Source organism: Parasteatoda tepidariorum, chromosome 6, assembly GCF_982258835.1.
Source record: "Parasteatoda tepidariorum strain Cologne lab strain chromosome 6, Ptep-v5.0, whole genome shotgun sequence".
NCBI lineage: Eukaryota > Metazoa > Arthropoda > Arachnida > Araneae > Theridiidae > Parasteatoda > Parasteatoda tepidariorum.
In genome coordinates this window covers 72325559-72350002 of record NC_141760.1, presented here as the reverse complement: position 1 = coordinate 72350002, position 24444 = coordinate 72325559, and the positions used below count along the sequence as shown (strand labels likewise).

Genomic DNA, 24444 nt, shown 5'->3' with positions numbered 1-24444 from the left:
CTGGTAATTGGAGTGGAGAAAAAAAATTAAATATTTTGTATATTAGATAAAGTTGCGTCTTTCCAAAAATTAAAAAATAGTAAAAATTTCATTAAATTCTGCAGTGTCATAATTAATAGTCTTTTCAAAAAATTTGGAATTTAGCTTTGCGATATGATAACCTAAAAAATCTATGTTGAGATCGCGATGTATGTTCTTATTTCGGATAAAACCTCTTGCTTGTGTTAATTTTCGGAGTATTTTATTCTGGCATCTTTTGAGTTTCTGGAAGGAGTCATGTGGTCTTCATGACTCCTCGAGCTCCACATGATGTGGAGATGTTACACCAAGCTGAAGATGTATAAGTTAGGTTAGCACGGATCATTGAGATGTAGAGTAAGCGTTTGATTCTGAGTTCTTTTTTAGTGTTCGGAGGAGAGATGTGTGACAGGCTGCTTGTGCTTTGCTTCTAACTGCTTTGACATGATCTTTCCAATTAAATTTACTATTTATGACTAAACCAAATCGGACATACCAGACTGACTCACCTACATTTGTTATTTGGGGAACCTCCTTCCCAATACAACACTTGTGATGTCTTACTTACGATTCATGACATTTTAATCATGTGCCTGAGTTTTAACCAACATCGTCATACATTTTTTATTACATAATATAAATTCGTATATGAAACTTTTTTTCGCAAATTGTCCTATCACTCAAGAAACACTTTTCGTAGCATTGTAACGCCACAGTCAAATGCAACAAATTCTTTCTATGTATTTAAAAAACTAATTATAAAGAAATAATAATTATATGTTATGGCTAACAAGATTTTTGAATGTCGTGAAAAGTTTCGAGACTCTTAATACACTATTTAATCTGTGAAACTATTCTGCGATTTTTAACGTAGAAGAAGGAAGTAAATTCGGCAGGGCCGGATTACCCATTACGCCATAACCTAGGGCCCCCTTAAAATGAATTTTTTGAAAATAAATTTTAAAAAATTAAGAAAAACAATGATTTTTCAAAATGTTATGATTTTTTTTTAGTTCTAATTTAATAAAATAAAGTAAAATTTAATTTATTATTATTTATTTTAATTTTAAATATGCTTTCTTAAATGAAAAGATGTATAAAAACTTTTATATTTGAATAAATAAAAAATATACGAAATAAAAATTTGATCTAAGGGCCCCAAAAATTTGAAGGGCCTAAGGCCCCGCGTTCTGTCTTGATTTTCATATAGATTAAAATCTAAGTTAGGAAACTATACGGAACTGAAAACTACAATTAACATAGATCTAAAAGAAAGCATCATGGAAATTTAAAAAAATATTTTTATTATTTAAAAACAAAAAATATTAAGAAAAGGAAAAATATCTTAGTACATTCCTATACAACTGAGAGGAAGAGGAGAGGAAAGGGAGAAGGGCTTCCGAGTAAATCGATCAAAGTAAAAGTTGAAGTGTTACCTTATCGTATGTCTGGTTCAAAGGGGGTTAAAATAACCGCTAACTGTAACCGATCTACATTGAAAATAAACAAATAAAAATTTGAACGTGCTGTAAGCTTTCCAATTTCTTGTTATTTTTTTTAAAATTATTATTTTATATATTTCAAAACGAAAATTTTCAATGTTGCTTAGTATGAGTTCACATTTAAGCAATTTTAAAATATATAAAAAAAATGTAACCTGGAAATTTAAATTGATACAGCTAGTTCCATCCAATTTAAAATACCACAGTGACATCAAACCATAAGAAATTTCTAAAATAATTTGTATTTTTGCCCTTAATCAGCAATAATTTTCATATGTGTCTAGTATTTACAGTAGATCTTCCATGTAGGATCACTATATTTATTTTGTTTCAAGTGATTACAATGCCCGTTTGAAAAGATATTTTCTTCCTTTTTTTAAAAACAATTATCAATTTTATCTTTTTTTATTTTACGAGTACTCTTATTTTTTCTTTCCTTGTCAAAGGAAACTGTGATAATGACATTGATATATATCTTTTTTGCCATGTCAATTTTTTTGCAGAGTATATTAATCTGACAAATATATTAATATTAATCTTGCAAATGTATATTAATCTGACTTGACGCAGTTAAATAAATGCAGGGAATTTTCCCTTTTCACGTTTTTTAAATCAATTAAATGTATTGTAATTTTCTGTTTAAAGGCAATATGTATCGGAATATTAGTGGTTGATTCAACACCAAATCAACCAATGATCAAAATTTCAAGTCTTTATTTAGTTTTTGTAGCTCATGCTAGTTAGTAGAATGCAGAATGGATGAAAAATATTGGAGTTCAGATTTGAGCCATTGTTTCCGAATTAATATTATTTTTTAGCAATTTTAATTGTTAAGCAACTAATTGAACAATTTGAGTTGGAAGGCTAAATTTTAGACCAGATTCAGTATTCAAATGCCATTTATTAAATATATAACACATCTAAGTTATTAAAAAGTATTTTTTTCTAAAAAATATATATTTAATCTTTTTTTCAGAATAATTTGTGAATGTTAGTTCAAAATTGCGTATGTGCGAATCTTGATAAACAATGTGACATACATATATTGTAATTATATGATTTATGCACTCATTAGACTAAGAAATATATTTTCATTTTATGGTCTGATAGGAATTCCATCTTAAAATTAAACATAAATATTGATAAAAAAGTTAAATGAAAAATTTTTTAGAAAATAAGTTCATTATTTTTCAAAAATTTTTATTTTTTCCCTCAAATTAACATATTTTTGAAAAATATTTGTAATTGGCACCTATGTTATAATAGTTTCCAAGATTTGGAGATAACCTGTCAGTATGTATAACCTGTGAGAGTTACTAAACACAACACAGTGGGGGACCAACATAACTACTTCCAAGCAAACCATAGCATTTTTTTTTTTTAACATTTTAGAAAGTACAAAAACGATTGTGGCATCTTGACAATGGTAGTCATTGTAAATAGGCACTGATAGAAATATCCCTATCTGTTTCAGTATTTTAATCAATTAAAATTTTTTAAAATTGTTTAATTATGTATTTTATTTTTATCAAAACGTATTGAAGAAATTACTCAGCTATAAAGTTACTTTGTATGGTTTTTATATATATATGAGTGTTTATTGTTAATTCAATATATCTTTTTGAGTATTGTTTTAATTTTTTAGGCGGTATGATACATTATAAATTGTGTTATGGCTAGTTATTCTTTTGTTTCTAAGATGTGTTATGGAGTTGCTGGTTGTTGCCTTGCTGGAAGTGTTTTTTATACAATAAAACAAGACGATTTGGCAATGAGAGAAACTAGTGAAGCAAAGAATGTTTGGAAATGGAATTCTAATTGGGATAAGTAAGCTGTATTGCATATAATATTTTACATGGAATTTTTCTTTTAATATTTTTTGTGAAATCTGTCATTTTGTGTTCAGTTCTATGTATTGGGGCATTTACAGTAAAATGTATAATTTTCTATCGTGGAATTTTTAAAAAAAAAAAAATATGCCTGCCATCATCTTCTCAAACAAGGCGTCTTGCAATCCAATACAATAGTGAAGTAGCTCCAGAAAGGGAGAGGGCGCGAAAGTCGTCACAGGAACGAATGTCAGGAAGAGGGGAAATCAAATAGATGCTCCCCAGTCATAGGCGAAGTGTTACAGAGTACACAAATAGGTGAATTGACCAGGTTAATTTTAAATAGTTGGGCCTGCAAGTAGTCATGTCCAGTAATTATTCTAAGACAAGCAACTCCATCGGTCCTGGGAAGTAAGGAAAGAGGAGAGCACTGCTGGCCATCAAGAAGGCTAGCCCAGGATTTTCCATCAGCTAAGTCCCTAAGAGCAGCATTGCTCTCGTGAAATCTTGATCCAGCATCTTTTGTTTTCTGATATGTATTGTCTTGTGTTATCGATTCTATCACAAATGCTATTCTTGTGAAATTAATAATACTTGTTTGGATCGTTTTTGAAACTAGAAAAGTCTTGCATCGATTTTTAAAAATTCTATCAACTTTTTCTTTTTTAGAAAAAAGAAACAGTAACTTTTGTTAATGATGAAAAAAAAGTTGTAGTTGAAGGAAAATGTTTCCAGCGACCAGTGTTGTAAATAAACCTGCGTTTTTTAGGAGTTTTTTTAAAAACTAATTTGAGTATTTATCATTAATTTCATTCTTTATTGTAATAAGCCTTTCTGTATTAACAGAGACCATTGATTTTATAAATTATTACGTTATTTATTTCCATAATTATTAATTCATGTTATTATCAATTCATTTTGCATTGATAAATTAGCTACAAAATTTTTAATGATAGTAATAGGGTTCAATTACCTTTGTAAGATTAAGGCTATTCTGTTTTGGAATAATGTAAATCAAATAAATGTTTTAATGAATAAATGACTTATTTATTTTAATTCAAATGGAAGACTTCAATTTTTAAACATGAAAAATATATTTATGCAACGATGCATTGCATTACTTTTCCAACTATGGTTGTTGTGTCCTATGTTATGTACAGTTCTGGAATAAGCTTTGGTGTTTCAACAACAAGGAATACAACAGCACAAGAATTTTAGAATAAGTATATCACCAGTTGAAAAGTTCTATATTTTAAAAGTTGTTTTCAAACTGTATTTAATAAGACTCACAGGTTTGGAAAATAGTGTTTAAAATTTATTTTCGTAAATAAATTATTTTCCTATTTCATCATGAGCCAAATTAGCAAGGTTACAAAAATTTGTTGCATTCATATTCCGGCGTATAACGTGCACTTTTAATACAAAAAATAACATTTGGAATTACGGGTGCGTGGTATACGCCGAATATAAAAAATTATAGACTGAGAAAAATTAAATGTAGAAAAATACTTTTTTATTTTAAAAAAATAACATACTCTTACCTATATACTTCATTGATTTTCGTTGTTACATAAATAGTTCATTATATTCGTCTTCCGTTATTTCTTCAGGCACATCATCACAATCTGTTTCGTCTTCATCTGTGTTACCCTCATCTTCTGATCCATCCAGATTATTTGAAATGCTGAATTTTTTGAATGATTTTCTAACCACCTCAGGCTTAATTTCATCCCATGCTTTTAATATCCATTCGCACGCTGTTTCCAAACTTGCATGATGCATATGTCTTCCTTTCGTAAAGGTTTTCTTGCCCTCCAAGATCCAAGTGTTCCACTGTTTTTCTTAAATTGACTTTAAATGGTTTGTTTAAGCTGACGTCCAATGGCTGAACTAATGGTGTCAATCTGCACGGAATAACTGCCATTTCGGGTGTTACACTCTTTCAACAATTTTTTTGTATTATCTCTGTAAGGTGGGACCTAAACATGTCCCACACTAAAAGGCTCTTACGCAACCAGGGCGGATTTTCCAGAAATTTTTTACCCACAATTTAACACCATATTCGTCCATCCAGCCTTTTTCGTGGACATGAACAAAAATAAATTTTGGAAAATTACATTTGGGAAAAGTTTTTCTTTTAAAAATAACCATTGGTTTTAGTTTTGTTCTATCCGCTAAGCAGGAATGGGCTACCGTGAAATGAGATTACTCATGTCCCGTTGTTTTTACGTTGACAGAGTTTACTCCCTTTAAATTTTTTTATTACCAATCATGACTGGGATCTCATCCATATTTCCTTTTTGCGAAAGTAAATATTCCTTTTTTTTCTCGCAATTCTATAATATATTTTTGAAAACTTAACAATTTGCTATCCAAGTCTTCGTAGTTTTTGTGATACTTTGGTTTTTTCACGTAGAACTAAATTTTTTCGAGCCATAAGTCGGCTTCACCAACTCACGGTAGCCTTGAAATTTTCACTCTCATGTGGGTTAATCTTTGCCTATTTTAGAGCAAGCAAGCGAACACAGTTTCTTGTTACAATCAAGCCATGTTGCCGATTTTCCCAAACCTAGTTTTCTACATTGTCCTCTAACACTGGCCATTTTGTTAGTCCTGTACCCAATGCACACTTATCCTTAGGCATATCCATTATTTTCTCTTCATATTTCTTCCATTCACGCACCGAGCTTTCCCCAATACCAAAATGTCTCTCCGCAGCCCGATTTCCATTTTCTTTCGCAAATTGAATTACTTTGCATTTAAATCCAGCCCTGTGTTTGCTTCGTTTTATAGGAGCCATGTCTACTACTAAAAACTGCACTGAATTCTTAAAGCTTACAATGTTTACTTTTCAAAGGCAGAGCATCAAATGGTGCGATTGGCAGAAGAGGAATTACGTTTTGTCTCCTGATTTGTGGAATGCTTTTGAGACATACACAATAGACAGCATTCCAGATACCCCTCCCCCCTTACTTCTGGAATGTGGAGAACAACATTCTTGCACACACCTGCACTGCTGAATACAACAATCTCTTTTCTCAGAATTACATTATTACTCTTTCAACTCTACCTTCACACACATGTCAAATTCAATTCTTTTATTTTTGCAAAAGATAGGGAAAAAAAACTTTTTATTTACGATCTTGAAAGATGAGATATTGCACATGTGCAATCCAAATTTTCGTGCGCGTTATACAAAGAGTATATCTTAAAATTGAAAGAAAGTATTGGAAAATTACGGGTGCACGTTATACGTCGGAATATACGCCTCATTTTTGATTTGAAAGAAACAGTCCCAAAAGGAAGAACGCTTATCTTTATGTTACATTTGAGACTTTTTCCTGAGTTCAACTAGGAAAATCTCCTTCTCCGAACAGCAAAGTGATTTTCTCTGAATTTCATTTACTTCTACCAAAAAAAGATTTAAAAAATTGATTTTGAACTGCTGATATGAAGTTGTAGCAATCATATAACTGTCATCGTTTACCAAAGAGCAAAAATTCCAAATTTTGTATAATAACATCTTTAATAGTTCCAACACTAAAAACTTTTCTTCTTTAGAGAGATATAGTTTCATGGTCTTAATCATGAGTAATATTACTGAAATTAGACATTTTGTTAAACCCACATTAAAAAATTTAGGAGTTTTTCTGTAAGTATCCACTGATTTATAAGTTATTTATTTCACTTTTCAGTGGTACATATGGAACCGGCATGCTTCTGTTCATTCAAGCTTTTTAACATATAAAATGTGCTGTTCCATTGTGTTGATACATCTTGAATAAATTTGTAACTTGTGACAAATGAATTGCTGAAGTGACAGTCTTTTTAATTGTTGCAATGAGATCATTTATTAACTTATGTGAAGTTAAATATGTACCTTTTGCTATAAAACCTTATGTTCAATTCAATATGAAGATAAAATATCTGGTACTACTTAATAAAAGTAAAAAATACCACTCTGACCATTATTTGCTATATTAAATTATATAATATTTGCTATAAATAATCCTTTAACCATATTACTCCCCCATATCTTATAACAAGCTGGCTTAATACTACATGATGACGGTGAATAAAATCATAACTTATCCAATGACCTGTCATGCTTACAAAGCTATGATTATTTACAGAGTCTCCAATTCCAATGTCCGAGAGATTTCCAATGTCTGAAGTTAGAGAGAAATTTCCAATACAGTTGCTGCCGTTTACTTTGCTTTGTTATTTTAATTTAAATCATTTTTAACTTTTAAATTTTCAAATTAAAATATTTAATTAGTTTATATTACTAAATAAAATATTTATTATTTAATTCAATTCTGTGAGCATTGCAGTTTCTTTATTGTAAGAATTTGTTTTCGTAAACTTTTGTTTTATATTATCTGATTAAAAAGTTATGTTTTGATATTTGCAAGCATATCACTAAATTGACTGATACTGCTTAGAACACCAATGTTTATATAAAAATTATAATATTTGCTATCAGCATTTTTAATTATGCAAATGTGCATGCGACTATTTGTTGGTTAACCTTCTGTGCCAGTTGTCCTTTACTCAAAACTGTGCACCCTTAATACTCCTTCATCTGTTAAGAGATTAAAGATTTGTACTATGTTTTTACTGCTTCTAAATGTAAAGCCAAGTATTTAAGGTTACTTAATTTTTTAGTTTAAGTTAATTCTTGAGTATTCTTTTTTATTTTAAATTTCAATCATTTTTTAGACGTGAACCTCATTGTTTGATGAAACCTAAGAAAAGATCTAAGCAGCGTGAGGATGAAAAGTTATGCACGCTGACTGCTACAGCTACAAGACACATTTTATTGATACGCCATGGACAGTATGACACAAAAGCTCCTTCGGATAAAGAAATGAAGCTAACATATCTAGGTAATAATTTATCATTATACAGTATAGGACCCCAAATCCGGTACTCGTTGGATCGACGTAATTCTGTATTTCGGAATCTGCCGAATTTCGGATCTCTTTCGGAAATTCCAATATGGCGCCCATATATTATTAAATATGCCAAATGCATGTACTTACCTTTGAATATTCACTATTTTAACGATTAATGATATAAATTTAATAGGACAAAATAAATAAATACTTGTTTTTTTAAATGCAATTACTTTTTATTAATGGATTTAAACATATTACTAACTTTTAATTGTTTTAAATGTTTAGGTTGTTCTTTTAACAAAATTTCCTGAATTTTATATACAGATAAAATGTTATGTTCTTTAAATTAATTCTTTGCTTAACTCTATCATATGTTCAATTGAAATTTTTTCAGTCTCCTCACTATTTTCGTTTTCAGAATCTTCCTCGCTATTTTCTTTGTCGAGAGCTACGTTAATAATTTCTTCGTCTGTCAATTGCAAGGTAATTAGCGTGTTTTCATCAGTTGATAGACAGTCTTCAATTATGTTCTTATCTAGAACATTTTCCATTTTGCTTGAATTGGCATAATCTAAAAGTTCTTGTATCATTTAATTTTTGCTTGAAATCCGAAATTCCTCAAATTCTTGTGTGTTGCTTTCGCCGTCAATGAAAATTGAAGAGGGCCACAATCGATGCCACGCATTGATTAGGGTTTCTTGTTTTACTGAATGTCATGCATTTGCAATGATCCATAAAGCATCTTTTATGTTGAAACTTTTTTGAAAAGTTTGGATGGTACCGCCAGAATTGCAGTTGTTGAGGCAGTTTCGGATGAAATCCCCTTTATAGAAACATTTTAAGGAATTCAAAATTCCTTGGTCCATGGGTTGTATTAAAGATGTGCAGTTTGGGGGTAAAAATATGATCCGTACGTTATCCTTTTCAAGCATCTCAGCGCTTGGTTGAGCTGTACAATTGTCCAACACCAGCAATATTTTGGAATCATCTGGTAAACCTACAGATTTACAGTGAGATTTGGCTGCAGGGAGAAAGTGATCATTAAACCAGTTCGTAAAAATATCCTGGATCATCCAGGCACGTTTGTTGCTCTTATATATAATATCTTGGTATTTTTTAGGGCCCTAGGATTTTTTTTACACTTTTACCCCCCACTGGCAATTTAGACTTATGTGTACCAATCACATTGTTACGTCCAAGAACAGTAATTCGTTCTTTGCAATCTTTCACTCTAGAAGGGGCACTTTCTTCTGGTGCAACATACGTTTTCCTCGAAATGTATTTCCAGAACAACCCAGTTTCGTCGCAATTATAGACTAAATCTGGAGTACCTTTCTTCAGACATAATGTTCGTAAATTCCTCTACAAACAATTCTGCGTTTTGAATATCTGCAGATGCTTTATCACCCAAAATTCTTAAAATTTTAAGTCCATGTCGCTTCTTAAATTTATTAAACCATCGCGAAGAATAATCACATCCAGCTTCCAGTTCTAAGAGTTTATGAAACTCCTTTGCTTGTTCCATTATTATTGTCTGATTTAAAGGAATCCTTTCTGCATGCCTTTGCCTTATCCATCCCATTAAAACTTCATCCAAATCTTTATTTTTGGAACAATGCAAAGTTTTTCAGTCTTTTATAAGTTTAGATGAATCACTTTTTGCATAAAAATCCAAAATTTCAGCCTTTTGTTCTTTTAAGTCTTAAATCGTTGAGCTTCCAACGCCATATTCTTCACAAAGCATTTTAACTGGTGTTCCACTGTCTAACTTTTTTAACACTTCCACTTTCTGCAACAAACTAAGTAACAATTGTTTCTTCCTTGGAGCGAGATCATCATCTAAGTCAATATTAAGCATTTTCTAATTTCAATTTGAAGTAATCATTAAAATATGAATTAAATGATCAATGTAACAAAAAACATTAAAATAAGTATTAAAATTGTTAAAAATAAAACAATCGTACTTTTAAATCAGCATTAAGCGATAAATCTAAACAAATTTTGTGCAAAGAAAAACTTAAATTTATTCAGAAAGCACATATAATCATATATCCAGATATCACATATAAATCCAACGGTTAGAAATCTGAGCTCTCTGTATCGGAGCAAAATAAGTTTCTTAGTTCATTGTTTATTGCCGGGTCATCCCTGTCACTAACACTTTCATCACTTTCGGTTTCATTCCCCCCGGATATGAGTTCAGGTTTCTTGAAACCATTTATTACGGTTTCTTTTTTCACAGCTTTCCACGCTTGTGACACCCATGCGGTGACCTCCTCATAATTTGCCCGCCGCATGTGTCCAAGTTTAGTGTAGGAGTGGATGCCACGCTCTATCCAGTTCTCCCCCCACAGCCGCCTCACTTCTTGTTTGGTCAAGAGGTTGCAGTACCTTTGTTAGGCCGTCGGGGATAATAGCAAGTTCCGTGGACAATTTTTTTTGTGCACAAATCTTTGATAGAGTCCACTTTATGGGAGCGCAGCAAGTCGAGTATCAATAATCCGTGTGGCTGGAAAAAAGCACCTTTCCTCTGATATACCAAATCCAACCACTGCAGCATCATATCCTCGCGCATCCACCCCTTTTCGTTGGCTCTAATTATCACGTTTTGAGGAAAATTACCTTTCAGTATGGTTTTTCCTTTTGAAGATCAACAACGGGGAAGCTTCTTCCCCGTTGTGGAATACCCAAGCACACAGGTGAAGGACATTTTTTCGTGGCCAGTGGTTACTATGACCACGGACTTAGTTCCCATTTCTACCACAATCCTGTTTGGAGGGCAGTCAAAGGAAAGCGGAACCTCATCCATATTTATCATTTGTCTGTGATTAAGTCCACGTTCCTCCATCTTTTTCGATACAAAAGTTAAAAAAGAAGCCTTTTTTTTCAATCCAATCAGTAGGCAATCGTTGACCTACTGTGGCTTTTTGCCTCACAGACAAGTTCTTTCTCTTCATGAATCGGAGGCACAAATTCGAGCCTCCTTTAAAATCTGGAATTCCCATCTGGGAAGCAATTCATTTCGCTTGCATGCGAATTCGAACAGTAGAGAGGGACAACCCTTTGTCCCTCTGTTCCTTTACCCATGCTGCCAGGTTATCCTTCAGCACTGGCCACCCAACAGTGCCATTGCGCCGAAGCACACTTAGTCTTGGGTAGTGTAGACAATATACCCTTTTCTGACTTCCTCCGGATGCACCGTTCATCGACATCCTCGAGCAGCACCCCGATTTCCAATTTCTTCAGCTCTTTTAATTGCCGAGACCTTAAACGCACCCGTATAACTTTTCCTCTTAATGGGAGGCATTTGAAATATATTAAAACATTTAAAACACATTTCTATATTCCCCTTTTCCTCCCCCTACTTTCTCTTCTCAAATTAGACCTCCGAAAACAGCTCTTTTTTATTTACTGACTCCGCCTAGGAGAGTGCAAAATTCTCCCACATTGCTTCTTCTTCACTGACCTTCAGTTGAATGTTAGAAATTCTTCTTGAACAATTTAATTATAAGAATATTCTACGTCATCTCAAGCTCATTGCACCATTCATTCAGCAAGCATTCACATGTTTTTAACAAGCTGTTGAAAAAAAGGGGGAGTGGATGCTTACTGATAAAAACCATAACCAGTGGAAGAGACATAATTCCAGGAAAAAAACTGGCAGGGGAACGTTTGATTCACAGTGAATGTCATCACTGGCACCACCCTGATTTTCTTTATTCGTTCCTTTCTGATTTATTCTTCTCCACTCCATGCCTGTCCCCTGCACTCAACAGCTGTTCCTATGGCAGAAGGGAAAGAGAAACTTTTGTTCTCTATTTCAGATAGCGGTTTCCACAATGTGATTCTAAGAAACATGGGGATGGGGAAATTCCATATGCATTGACCATTCTTTGGAGTAACATTAAGGATGAAAAAATTAATAAAAAGCACCAGTCAGGTGGAAAAAATGATGATGAAATTTCCAGTGGGGCTTCTAAAAGGCAAAATTTTCTATAACAATGCTATATATATATAAAAAAAGGAATGCTGTGTAGGCCGCCCCGTTAGATACACTTTCCTTTTAAATTTTCAAGTTTTAAATCAATAATGCCGTGGCGTGTCTCCGCAAAATTACAGTAGTTTAATTACAATGTAGTTTCATCTGGTGAACTCTTTGAAACTATCCTGTGTTCAAGAAATAAGACTTGACAGTAAACAGCTAAAGAAAACATTTATTAGATTAAACAATCATTTCACATGCCCAGCGTGCTCTCGTTCGATACAGCTAGCAGTTGAAGAAAATACGTGGAAAAAAAGCAATTATCGCATCCATGTCGTCATTTTTATATTCTGAAGATCTGCACCACTTCAGTTCGCTTCACCTATAGTAATCGCTACCGCAGCGACGCCACATACAGCCTAATAGTGTATGCATTATATATATATATATAAACTTATTGGAAATTATGGAAAAAGAATTACATTGAATAAAATTATTTTTCAAAGATGCTTTAGTAGCACCTTTTGAGTAGCACCTTTTGTTTTCATTAAAAATTCTTTCAAAAAATCTCTTTCATAACAATGTCTACCTTCTTTAGATTTATTTATTAACATTGTTTAGAAAGTCTCATCAGACATCCATGAGCAGAACTGGGTCTATTTATTTGCAGAAGTTTATTTTTTTACTGGGTTTATTTTTTTGTCACTTCAGCATTCTTCAATATCTCATCATTTAGAGGAAATCTCTTTACAATATATTCACACAAAGCTATAAAAAACTTCCTGACTTAGGCATACAATTCTTTTCTTTCCTCAATTGGTAACGATTCCAATATACTTAATGTGCGATTGGCCACACGTAGATCACCACCTTTTTTTTTTTTTTTTTTGGACAGTAGGATCCTGAAAAGGGACTTTAATCAACTCAAAATTTTTTAAACCATTACCATCAATAAAGTAAAGAAATATGGTTTTCAATAGATTTGTAAATATTTGCTTCAGATTATGTTTTAGAGGTGAACTTGTTTGCAAAAGTGTATTACTCTTTTGAGGGCTGCGGAGGCAAATAACGTAAAAGAGCAAAATGCCTTATTAATGTTTTAAAATTAAATAAAAATTTTTTTTACAGAATCATTTCTACTTGCTGCTTCACCTGATTTTTTTTTTTTTTTTTTTTTTTTTTTTTTTTAACTCCTGGCTGTTGAGTCTACTTTTCTTTTCTTGGCATTTGAAGGCCCCTGTTGATCTTTTTTCATTGTTCAAATGATTGGATGAGTTTTCTGCTAATTTGGGTGTTTTATTCTGTTTTAGACCAGTAGGTAAACTTTCTTTTTTTACTTCACCGAGAAATAAACTGAGAAGAGGATCCCACTGATCTAAGCATCGACCAAGAGGCAGCCACTGAGTAGGGGCATGTTTTAAAATTTTACTCATTTCAACATCATTGAAATTGTTGAAAGACTTTGAATCTTTCTTTTCCCTTAGAACTGAATTCCATATAGTGAAAGATGTCAATTACTGCCTGGTCATGGGGAAAATTCATTGCAGAAATGTATTTCTGTGCAGCTAAATTAAGATAAAAAGTGCATCCAATAATAATCAATTCATTTTCACATCTTTCAAAAACTTTTGTGCACCATTTTTGACACGGATCATGACAGGTGCATTATCAGCATCAAATGGAATACATTTCTGAAAGGGAAATGTCTAGAGTGCTCAACTTGACCAATACATCATTACCAATATTAACCCAGTACAACCATCTCTTATATTAGTAAATCCTAAAACACAACTCTTGACTTTTTTGAATGAATTAATCAAATTTTTTTTTTATCACTAATGGATGGAGTTTTGAGTCAGTCAGTTGTCCCGTCAATCGCAAAGGCAACGTTTTTCAATTGAATTCTGCAGTTTATTGGCCATTTCATTTACTATAGCAGAGCTCTTAGTTCTGCCACAACTATAATTCTTTTGCTATATCAGAATCAGGAAGCATCTTTTTAAAAAGTTTTCCAGTTTGGTCAGCTGCACTGGTTGGTAAATTATGCTCAACTAAAAAAAGCTGTGAAGATGCACTCAACATTTGTCTTTTTTTATATCGGCTTCTTCATTAATGCTTGTTTGGAAAAAAGAAATCACGTTCTTTGTTGAACAGAAATATTCTTTGTTTTTCTGGTGTTTTGTCGGTTACCACAATGTGCACTGCTAAAGTCATTTTTATGTGCGTTGCAACGTACATCATGTACTCCAAGATTCGATCTAGAAATAAATAGAAATTCAAGTGAATAAGATTCCTTATGGGCTTGTTTGTATTTTTCTCGCACAGCCATAATAAATTAAAAAGATTTATCGAATAATAAAATAAATTTCCTACCATAAATCAACCACTATTTCGTTTTTACACATGCCACTTTCTTTCAACGTTTTCTTTCGCGTCGGCAAACAGGAAGTCGTGTGGTAACGAGAAGTGCTCTCGCAACAGAAGCTGGATTCCTTCCCTCATTGGTAGAAGAGATGCGAAATCCATAACCTAGAGATAAGACATAAATTCTTAATAATTGAAAATAAAATATAATATATAAATGTGTGTTTGCAGAACACTACCTCATCAGGGCACACACTGCCTGCAAACACACAGGAGCCTTTCTATTGTTAGTGGATTTAACGGTGCCCCGAGGCCCCTTCATGAAAAGACAAGGAAAAAAAAACTTTTACCACAAATTAATATCTATAAATTTGAAAAAGAATCACACCTAAAAGGTACAAATTTTAAATCAAAATTTGAATGAAATGTCTCCTTAAAGCACAATATAAATAAATCTAAGCAAAGTAGCAGAGTTTCAGTTAATAAAAGTGACAATATCAAAAATTCTGAATCAGTAAGAGAAAAAAATTCAAGTGCTGACACCTGTGAAGGAATTCCGGAAAAGTAAAACATTTAATCAATGAGCAATAAAAATCCAAGTGCTGCCATCTGCTTTGGAAAATGAAATCCTTAGTGCTCATCGCATAGGCCTGTTTATGCAGGCTTCAATGCGGCCAAACTAATATAAAGTGTTTAAAATATTTTTAATCAAGATATCAAAATTATTGAAATTAAAAGGAAATTTATTTTTCTTCAGACTAATTTTTAAATTCCCAACAGCTGATAAAAAATCTGTTCGGTTGTTACAAATAAATTTAAATCTTAATATTTGACCAAAAACAAAATAAATTAAAAAACTTTTCATTTATCATAAACACCAATAAAAATTTTATTGTTTTTAAGAATTTTAATATCAAGATCCAAAAAATAAGCATGAAAATCTTGTGAATTCACAAGATTTTTGTAGTTTAAAAAAAGAAGTAAGTGGTTCCCATTGTTGTAAAATTCTTGACAGACAACGTCCAATCGACAACCATCAAGTAGCAACATTTTTCATACTTCAGTATTATGCAATTCTTGGAATTTTTTAAGACGCTCCTTGCGCTTTTTACTCTTTTCTAAATAAAAAAATATGTCCGCAATATATTCCTCTATATTTATTGGCAAGCACTTTGCCCCCTTTTCATCTGCCAAGTTTAAGAGATGGCATAGGCATCCTTGCTCAAATAAGTCTGAAATGTCTTTAGTAAAGATTCCTGCCACTCTATTTTTTTCCCCTGTCATCACAGGAGCATTATCCACACCTAAAGCTAAACGATTTGCCAAAGGTATTTCACTAGAAGTTAAAGTATCTAAAATGAGTTTAGATATATTTACTCCAGTGGCATCTCCCTCCAAAACAGGCGCAGATATCAAACATGTCAGTGTTTTCTTTTCATCATAGAAAGTAGCAACAATTGGAAACAATTTGCTGCTTCCCTTGTTGCTTCCATCAGTAGAAATTGAAAACACGTTGCTTTTTAGCAGATCAGTAATTTCCGATTTGTTGGATCTAGCCATTTCCCCAACAATCGCTGTTTTTGTCCTCGCACAGCTATACTCTTTTGCAATCTTGCTATCTGGGAAAATATTCTGCAGTAGGAGACCAACATGGTCGGCAACATTGATGGGAATGTTATGTTCCACAATAAATGATGTAAAGAGCGCGGATCGCGGAATTGTAATTTTTTTTCACAGAAAAATCAATTTTTTTATTTTCTGGTCATATCCTCTGATTATCTACATGTTTCTGTCTTGAAACGTGAGCAGATATGTCACCTTTGCCTTTATGCATGATTGAAAAATCCACAGAACAAAACGTGCAGAAGGCATAATTCATTCCTTTTTTAGAAGCAATGATTCCCGTAAATTCTTCCGAATAAGCTAGGTAGAAAAATGAACGCTCACACATAAAAACAACTCCGATTCGAAGTTGCTGATATTGACATCACTTCACAGTACAACGAAAGTGATCCGAAAATAATTTATGGGAGTGCAGCGAGTCGAGGGTCAATAATCCGTGTGGTTGGAGAAAAACACCTTTGTGCTTCCGATACCCAAGTCCAGCCACTGTAGCATTATATCCTTGCACATACACCCCTTTTCATTTGCTCTAATTATCACGTCTTGAGGAAAATTACCTTTCCGTAAAGTTTTCCTCTTGAAAATTAGCAACAAGGTAAGCTTTTACCCAGTTGCAGAGCATCCTAACACACAGGTAAAGGATATTTTTTCGTGGCTTATGGCCACAGATTTTGTTCCCATTTCTTCTACAGTCATAAATTTGAAACACCAATTTGGTTCTCCTTTGAAATCTAGCAGGCAATCAATTTCACTTGTATGCAAATCCAGACTGTGGAACGGGACAACCCTTTGACTTTAATCCATGCCATCAAACAATGTCATTACACTGAGCATGCTTAGTCTTGGATAGTTGAGATAATATTTCGTTTTCCTACTTCCACCTCTGGATGCACCGTTCATCAACATCGAATTCTCGAGCAGCACCCTGATTAACGATTTCTTCAGCTCTTTTAACTGCTGAGAGCTTAAACGTAGCCGTATAACTTTTCCTCTTAATGAGAGGCATTTGAAATGTATAACTTAAAAACAAGTTACAGTAGAGAACCGATTATCCGGAACAATTAGGACCATCGCTATTCCGGATAACTGATTTTTGCGGTTTTCTGATTCGCTTCAAAACACCTTTTATTTTATTGTTTATCAAACCTAACTTAAAAAAAGTTATTTAGAAATAGTTTTAAAAAGAAGAAAAAACGATTAAGTCACACATTATATATAAGTTTAATAAGATTAAAAGGGAAAAAAAAGTGAAATGAAAAAAAAAATATCAGCATTTTTTTAAAAAAAAAAATCCTCCATTTTCTGTTGACGGAAATTTGGTTATTGTTGCATAAACAACTGCTGAATCTATAAATTAACATAATGTGAGATTCGTCCACAAACGGTTTTTTCTACGTCCCCTTAATGAGTTCTTTCGTCAACTCGATACATGGTTCGTTCGAAATAAAGGCTCCTTGGTTTTCATCTTCCTCATCGATTTCGCCAACTTTGTCGTTGTCTGTGCCGGGATTAAAAACCGTCTGAACTATCACCGCGTCTGACAGTTCATTGACAATCGGAACATTGTTGTCAATGTTAAAACATTCCTCAATTTCAGACTCTGTGAAAATATCATTTTTGATCCACTTCCTACTGTATTCTTAAAGTTCTTTCTGTTAGGCTTTCTCAGTGGAAAGTTTGAAACCTTCGAAAAGCGATTAATCTAGATTGTCTTCGAAAAATATTGATGTAGGAATCAGCTTGCGCCATGCATGCATTAAAATATTGCGAGTTACTGAGTTCCAGGCTTTTGCTTCCTTTATATGTAAAGGAACCATATAGCTTCCTTTATATTGAAGGATTTCTGGAAATCTTGTATTGATTTCCCCTCATTAGATGAATCAATCATTTTTTTAGGAAATCTTCTTTGTAGTGGCACTTGAGGTTTCTTAACACACCTTGATCCAAAGGCTGAATGATGATTTCCTGGAAAAAATGGGCGGAGGGAAAACTTTTGTTTTCAGTGAATGTCATCAACTGGTACCACCCTGATTTTCTTTATTCATTCCTTTCTGATTTATGTTTCTCCACTCCACGCACGTTCCCTACACTCAAAAGCTGATGCTATGGCTGAAGGAAAATAGAGACTTTTGTTCTCTTGCAAATAGCGGTCTCCAGAAAGTGATTCCAGGAAAGAATGGGGAAGTAGGGCGAGGGAAAAATTCCAGGTGCGCTGACCATTCTTTTGAGTAACATTAAGCGTGAAAAAATAAATAAAAAGCACTAGTAACAGGTGAAAAAAATGATGAAATTTCCTTTTTGCTTCTAAAAAGTAAAAATTTCTTAAAGGAAAAAAAAGTAATACTATATACACTACCCCATTAGATACGCCTTCCTACTAAATTTTCAAGTTATAAATCAATAACACGAGGCCTATCTCCGAAATAAATTATTTTTAGCATTTGTGTATTTCATTATGAAGTAGTGAAATTGTGCACAATTAAATATTTTTAATAACTACATTTTTATTGGTCAAAAAATTTTATTTTTCTCCTAGCACAGCTTGTACATTATCCACAACAAATCCTATGAATGCAGTTCCTCTGAGGAACTTCCTATTTATCAAAAACGATTTATAGTTTTTCGTAATTTTTGACTGCATAATCTCTTAAACTTAATGGTTTCTTCTACCTGAAACTACAGGTACATAACATACATGGGAAACCTAAAAAATAACTTAAATGGAAAAGAGAAATGCAGCAACTGACCTACAATAGGTAAAAGTGAATGACACAGAAATTCATCCAAACAACAGCTCCCTAGCAAATCAGTCAAAAAACTAAACCCATAAATTTTGGCCCAAAACTTAATCCCAGAATTTTAGTCTAAACTTTAGTGAGATAAAACGTATCTAAGGAAAGGTTCTATTTATGTGGCCAGCTTTTGTGAAGAACTGGATGTCCCACTCCATCCAATTCTCCCACAACCATCTCACTTCCTGTATAAATATGCCGTTGATTGTAAGATCAAGCAGCTAGAGTTTCTTTGTGAGACCTCCGGGAATTACAGCCAGAGCCCCCTGAGGGGGTTTACCTTCTTTAGGTAAATACAGGGAGTCACGCCCCGGGGTACCCTAGTGATCTATCCTCACTTCCGTTTCCTCTCCCTTTTCTCTTACTTTCTCCTTTCTCTTCCCCCTTGTCGTGGTTGCCAAATTTGCTGGTAAGGGCTTGTCATCTGTGTTTGATTACCACTCTGTTGTGTTGGACATAGATGGGAAGAGACCACCCGCGTGTTTGCCGTGCGTGGAGACCCGTGTCCCTGGAAAAGGGGATCCTGGCAGTTGAGGGGCATCCTGGTACCCCAATACACTGCTTTGGCCCGTGCTTCAGGTAAACGGGAGGTGCATATTGACCTGTGTGCATCAATCGGCTAGTCTCGAATATCATCTGTTGGCTAGGGTCAAGCCCGCCGTCACTTACTGGGCACCTCGTTAAGGGTGGAGGCTGCTTCAGGGGTGGCTTGCGGGCGTATAGCTAGTGGTTAGCATCGGTGTTAAATAGCGGATTGGTGGCAGCACTAATTTGTTATTTGCATCCCCTAAGTTGGACTCCGTGGTGGGTGGTGCCGCTGGTAGCTGAAGTGATTGATATTTTCTATGGCCGAAAATAGTAGGGTGTTCAGTTCCGCACACCACTGCAAAAACAGCGGAACAACCTCAGTACCGTGTGATTACGCTCGATTTTTCTTGGTAGCTCTTACGAATCCGAATGTACCGAATACTTCTTTCAATAAAGTATCTCCATTTCTTATTCACAAGGCTCTTCTTTCTATACTGGGAGATGTCGCCTCTGTGAAAAAATTACGCTCAGGTGACCTCTTAGTTGAAGTCTCCTCGATGACACAGGCCAACATTTTATCTAGTTGTACATCTATGTGTTCATTCAAAATTAATGTCACGCCTCATAAGTCACTAAACACTTCTCGAGGTGTAATATCAGCAGCAGAATTCGAGAACGATGACGAAGAAATGCTTGTTGAAAACCTTGCAGATCAAAATGTCACCGCAGTTCGTAGGATTAAAATTCGGAGGGACGGTCATCTTGTCCCTACCAAACATCTTATCCTAACATTCAATACACCAAAGTTACCATCTTCTGTGAAACTTGCTTGGTATAATTGCCCAGTTCGACCGTACGTGCCAAATCCTTTGAGATGTTTCCAATGTCAAAGATTTGGTCACGCTAAAACATCCTGTCGAAGCAATCCAACCTGTGCCCGTTGCTCTGGCTCTGACCATGACGATGCTTCTTGCGAGTTGCCATCCCTCTGCATTAACTGCAAAGGGGATCATCCTGCATACTCGAGAAGCTGTCCAAAATGGTCACAAGAAAAAGAAATTCAAACTGTTAAGGTAATGCAAAATCTAACTTTCAATGAAGCTCGCCGTATAGTCACCGCCCGTACTCCTCGGTCGGGAGTGTCCTATGCAGCGGCAGCTAAGACTTCCCTGCGTACAGTCAGCACACAAACAGATACTCCACAGCAAACCAACAAGAAACCACTGTTTAATTTCACTGGACCTACCACCCGATCCATATCCATATCTCCGCCACCACAGAAAGCACCTAGAACAACTTCGTCTGAAAGATCTCGGCCTGCTCATAAGCAGTGTTCGAACTTAAAACTCCCCCCTAGTCAAAAACCAGGAATTTCTCGCAAGAAAAAAGACTCTAAATTTAATCAATACTCAAAAAAACCTACTACCAACAATCTTGAACCCATGGAAGATGAAATAAGTCTGCATCCATCGGATGATGAGTCACTATTCAATGACGCTCCGACTGTTATAACTTCAACATCTAAAACATAATGTCAATTTCTTTTATATCATGGAATTGTCGTAGTACGCGCAATAAGAAGTCTGACATCAAAGACATCATTTTAAAATATCATCCTACATGTTTTATGCTTCAAGAAACTCATTTATCTCCTTCTCACAGTTTCAACATTCGAAATTATGCGTGTCATCGAAATGATTACGTTGATGGTAATCGACCTACCGGTGGCGTTGCAATTTTTACCTCCACATGTTTCCCTTCATCTCGCCTTTCGCTATCAACTTCATTACAGGCTATTGCTGTTCAAGTTCACCTTAATATTTTGATTACAGTTTGCTCAATTTATTTACCTCCACACACTTCCATTGCTCAAGCCGATTTAAATTCATTACTTCATCAACTGCCCATTCCATTCATTTTGGTTGGGGATTTTAATGGCCATAGTGAGCTATGGGGTAGCTCTGACTCTAATGCTCGAGGGCGACAAATAGAAAGACTTATCCTAGACAATAACCTATGTTTGCTGAACCAAGGAGAAGACACGTATTTTCATGAACCCACAAGGACCTTTCATTGCATTGATTTGGCCTTCTGTTCACCTATACTTTTACCGTTCTCCCAATTTACTGTCGACGAAGATCTTCATAACAGCGATCATTTCCCAATCATAATTTCGTATTCATCTAGTGTTCCTATCACTACCAGACCCCCAGTTTTTATCTATCATCGTGCGGATTGGATTCTATTCTCGCAACTTGCTGACATTACTGAAGATATGGTGACTGACAACAGTATTCACACAGCGGTTGAAAAAGTAACTTCGGTGATTATGCATGCTGCCGAATCCAGCATACCAAAAACTACTGCATCTCTCCCTCGTCATCGTAAGCCGTGGTGGAATGCTGAATGCGCAGCTGCTCATAAAAAGCAGAAACGTTTGTGGAGCATTTTCCGTCGTTCTCCTACCACTGCTAACCTTTTAGCTTTTAAACATGCCAAAGCCATCGCACGTAAAGTGAGGCGCAAAAGTCAGAAAGACTCCTGGCGCCGTTATGTCTCTTCTATTACAGCTACGACCTCTCCCAGACAAGTCTGGTCGAGAGTCAAACGAGCTAATGGTATTTACCGTGAATTTCATCTTCCGGTGTTTGAGAAAAACGGTACCATATATTCGTCCCCTACTGACATTTGTAATATCCTTGGCGAGGCATTTGCAATGGTTTCTAGACCTGATAGCTACAGTTTAGCGTTCCAAAGCTACAAGCAAAATGCTGAACGGACAACTATTAACTTTCATACGCGACGCAACTTTCATTATAACTGTGATTTTAACTTTACAGAATTGCAGAGAGCACTGTTTCGAGCTAATAACACAAGTCCCGGTCCTGATGGTATCACATATCACATGCTCCGCCACTTAGATCGGACGTCTTTGTCAAATGTCCTTATGCTATTTAATAGAATATGGACTGAACAAGCGTACCCTTCTGGTTGGCGTGAAGCAATTGTGATACCTATTTTAAAACCAGGAAAGGATGCTAAAGATCCAATCAATTATCGACCTATTGCGTTAACCAGCTGTCTTGGTAAAACGTTTGAGCGAATGGCTAACGCACGACTTGTGTACTATATCGAAAAAAATCACGTTATTCCAGATTTTCAGAGTGGTTTCCGTAAGGGACGATCCACAATCGATAACATTGTAGAACTGGAAACGCGAATCCGTAATGCCTTTGTTCGGCGAAATCATCTTGTCTCTGTCTTCTTCGATATTGAGAAAGCTTATGACCGAACTTGGCGTTATGGAATTCTCAAAGCTCTATTTGAAATGGGTCTCTGAGGTCATTTGCCTATTTTCATCAGAAACTTTTTACTGAAGCGCTATTTTTGCGTTAAGATTGGATCCAACTTTTCTCAACGATATATCCAGACTGAAGGTGTCCCCCAAGGCAGTGTTTTGAGTGTCATTTTGTTCATCATTCATATTTCACAAGTTTTACGTGTACTGCCACCTGCTGTCTCTGGCTCTCTTTATGTCGATGATCTGCACATCTCATGTTCAGGATCCGACATGAGAGTCATCGAGCGGCAAATGCAGTTAGCAGTGAACAAGATTTTAGACTGGTGCGACCACAATGGACACACCCTTTCACCTTCTAAAAGCTCATGCATTAATTTTTGTCGTAAACGCACCCTTCATAATGATCCCGGTATCACCATTCGTAACATTGCTATACCTGTTGTGCCACACGCAAAGTTTTTAGGCGTCATTTTCGATAGTAAATTGACTTTCATCCCTCATATCAGACAATTGCGAAAACGATGTGAGCAGAAATTAAATATGCTGCGTGTGCTGTCAAATACGTTTTGGGGAGCGGATCGCATAGCCTTACTGCGTATTTATCAAGCGCTGATTTTATCGCGGCTTGATTATGCATGTGTAGTTTACGGCTCGGCTACAGCTTCTAACCTACGTTACTTAGATACGGTACATCATGCTGCCTTGCGTATTTCTTCTGGAGCATTTCGAACATCCCCAGTTGAAAGTTTATATGTTATTTGTCATCAATTTCCATTAGATTTACGTCGCATGCAACTGTCTCTGATATACTATTATCGTATCATGTCATGTAAATCACATCCTCTGCGCCGTGATGTGATATCATCAGATTTAGAGCGATTGTACGTAAATAGACCTTCACACATTCGTCCATTTTATTTGCGCACTCGCTCACTCACACAGACCTTTGATATCTGCGAACTACCATCTCAGTCAGTTGATCACTTTCTCATACCGCCATGGGTCATCTCACCATATCAATTTATTGCTCCATTTATGTCGTACAGTAAAACCAATGTTACACCCTGCATTTTCCAACAACTCTTCATTGAACATCGTAACGAATATTCTGAATACATACCAATTTTTACAGACGGATCAAAATCTGCTGGATACGTTGGCTGTGGTGTCGTCATTGCTGATGAAACCTATAGCTATAAAATCCCAGCTATTTGCTCAGTCTTCACAGCTGAAGCTTTTGCTATCCTTTTGGCACTGAGACTGATTTCCACGAGGTCTACACGGAGGTATTGTATTTACTCCGATAGTATGAGCGTTTTGCGCCAGTTGGATAACATTCGCAGTGAAAATCATCCAATTTTAGATCTTATTATTCATTTGCTATGTAGTCTCCACAGAAATGGGTTTCATGTAATGTTTTGTTGGGTGCCGAGTCACGTTGGCATTCCTGGAAACGACCTGGCCGATTCTTGTGCAGGTTCTGCCACTGATATCTTTCCATTATCTGTGCCTTTTACGGATGTTAAACTGCATGTTCGAAAATTTATAACATCTTTATGGCAGCAAAGGTGGGATCTCCAAACTCTCAATAAGCTACATAGTGT

At 35.0% G+C, this 24444-nt stretch overlaps 2 protein-coding genes across 5 annotated transcripts in view; both read left to right on the top strand.

Moving 5' to 3' along the window:
- Nucleotides 1-1186: 1186 nt before the first annotated feature.
- LOC107454343 (serine/threonine-protein phosphatase PGAM5, mitochondrial) overlaps nt 1187-24444 on the top strand; it is a 46376-nt gene continuing 23118 nt past the window's right edge. The window contains exons 1-3 of one of the 4 annotated variants that reach the window (XM_016071505.4): nt 1187-1546; nt 3166-3347; nt 8072-8238. In XM_016071505.4, the coding sequence (XP_015926991.1) occupies nt 3193-3347; nt 8072-8238 (322 nt within the window). In that variant the 5' untranslated portion in view covers nt 1187-1546; nt 3166-3192. Of the gene's footprint in view, nt 1855-3165; nt 3348-8071; nt 8239-24444 lie in introns of all 4 variants that reach the window. The other 3 variants (XM_016071506.5, XM_071178513.2, XM_071178514.1) reach the window with 3 other exon arrangements.
- Nucleotides 16159-21071, top strand: LOC147808106 (uncharacterized). Its single transcript, XM_087166593.1, has one exon. The coding sequence runs from the start codon at nt 19857-19859 to the stop codon at nt 21069-21071; it is 1215 nt and encodes a 404-aa protein (XP_087022719.1). The 5' UTR covers nt 16159-19856.

Excerpts from the sequence above, each read along its gene's own strand:
- LOC147808106 (XM_087166593.1), top strand. The coding sequence starts at position 19,857 with ATGGCCGAAAATAGTAGGGTGTTCAGTTCCGCACACCACTGCAAAAAC.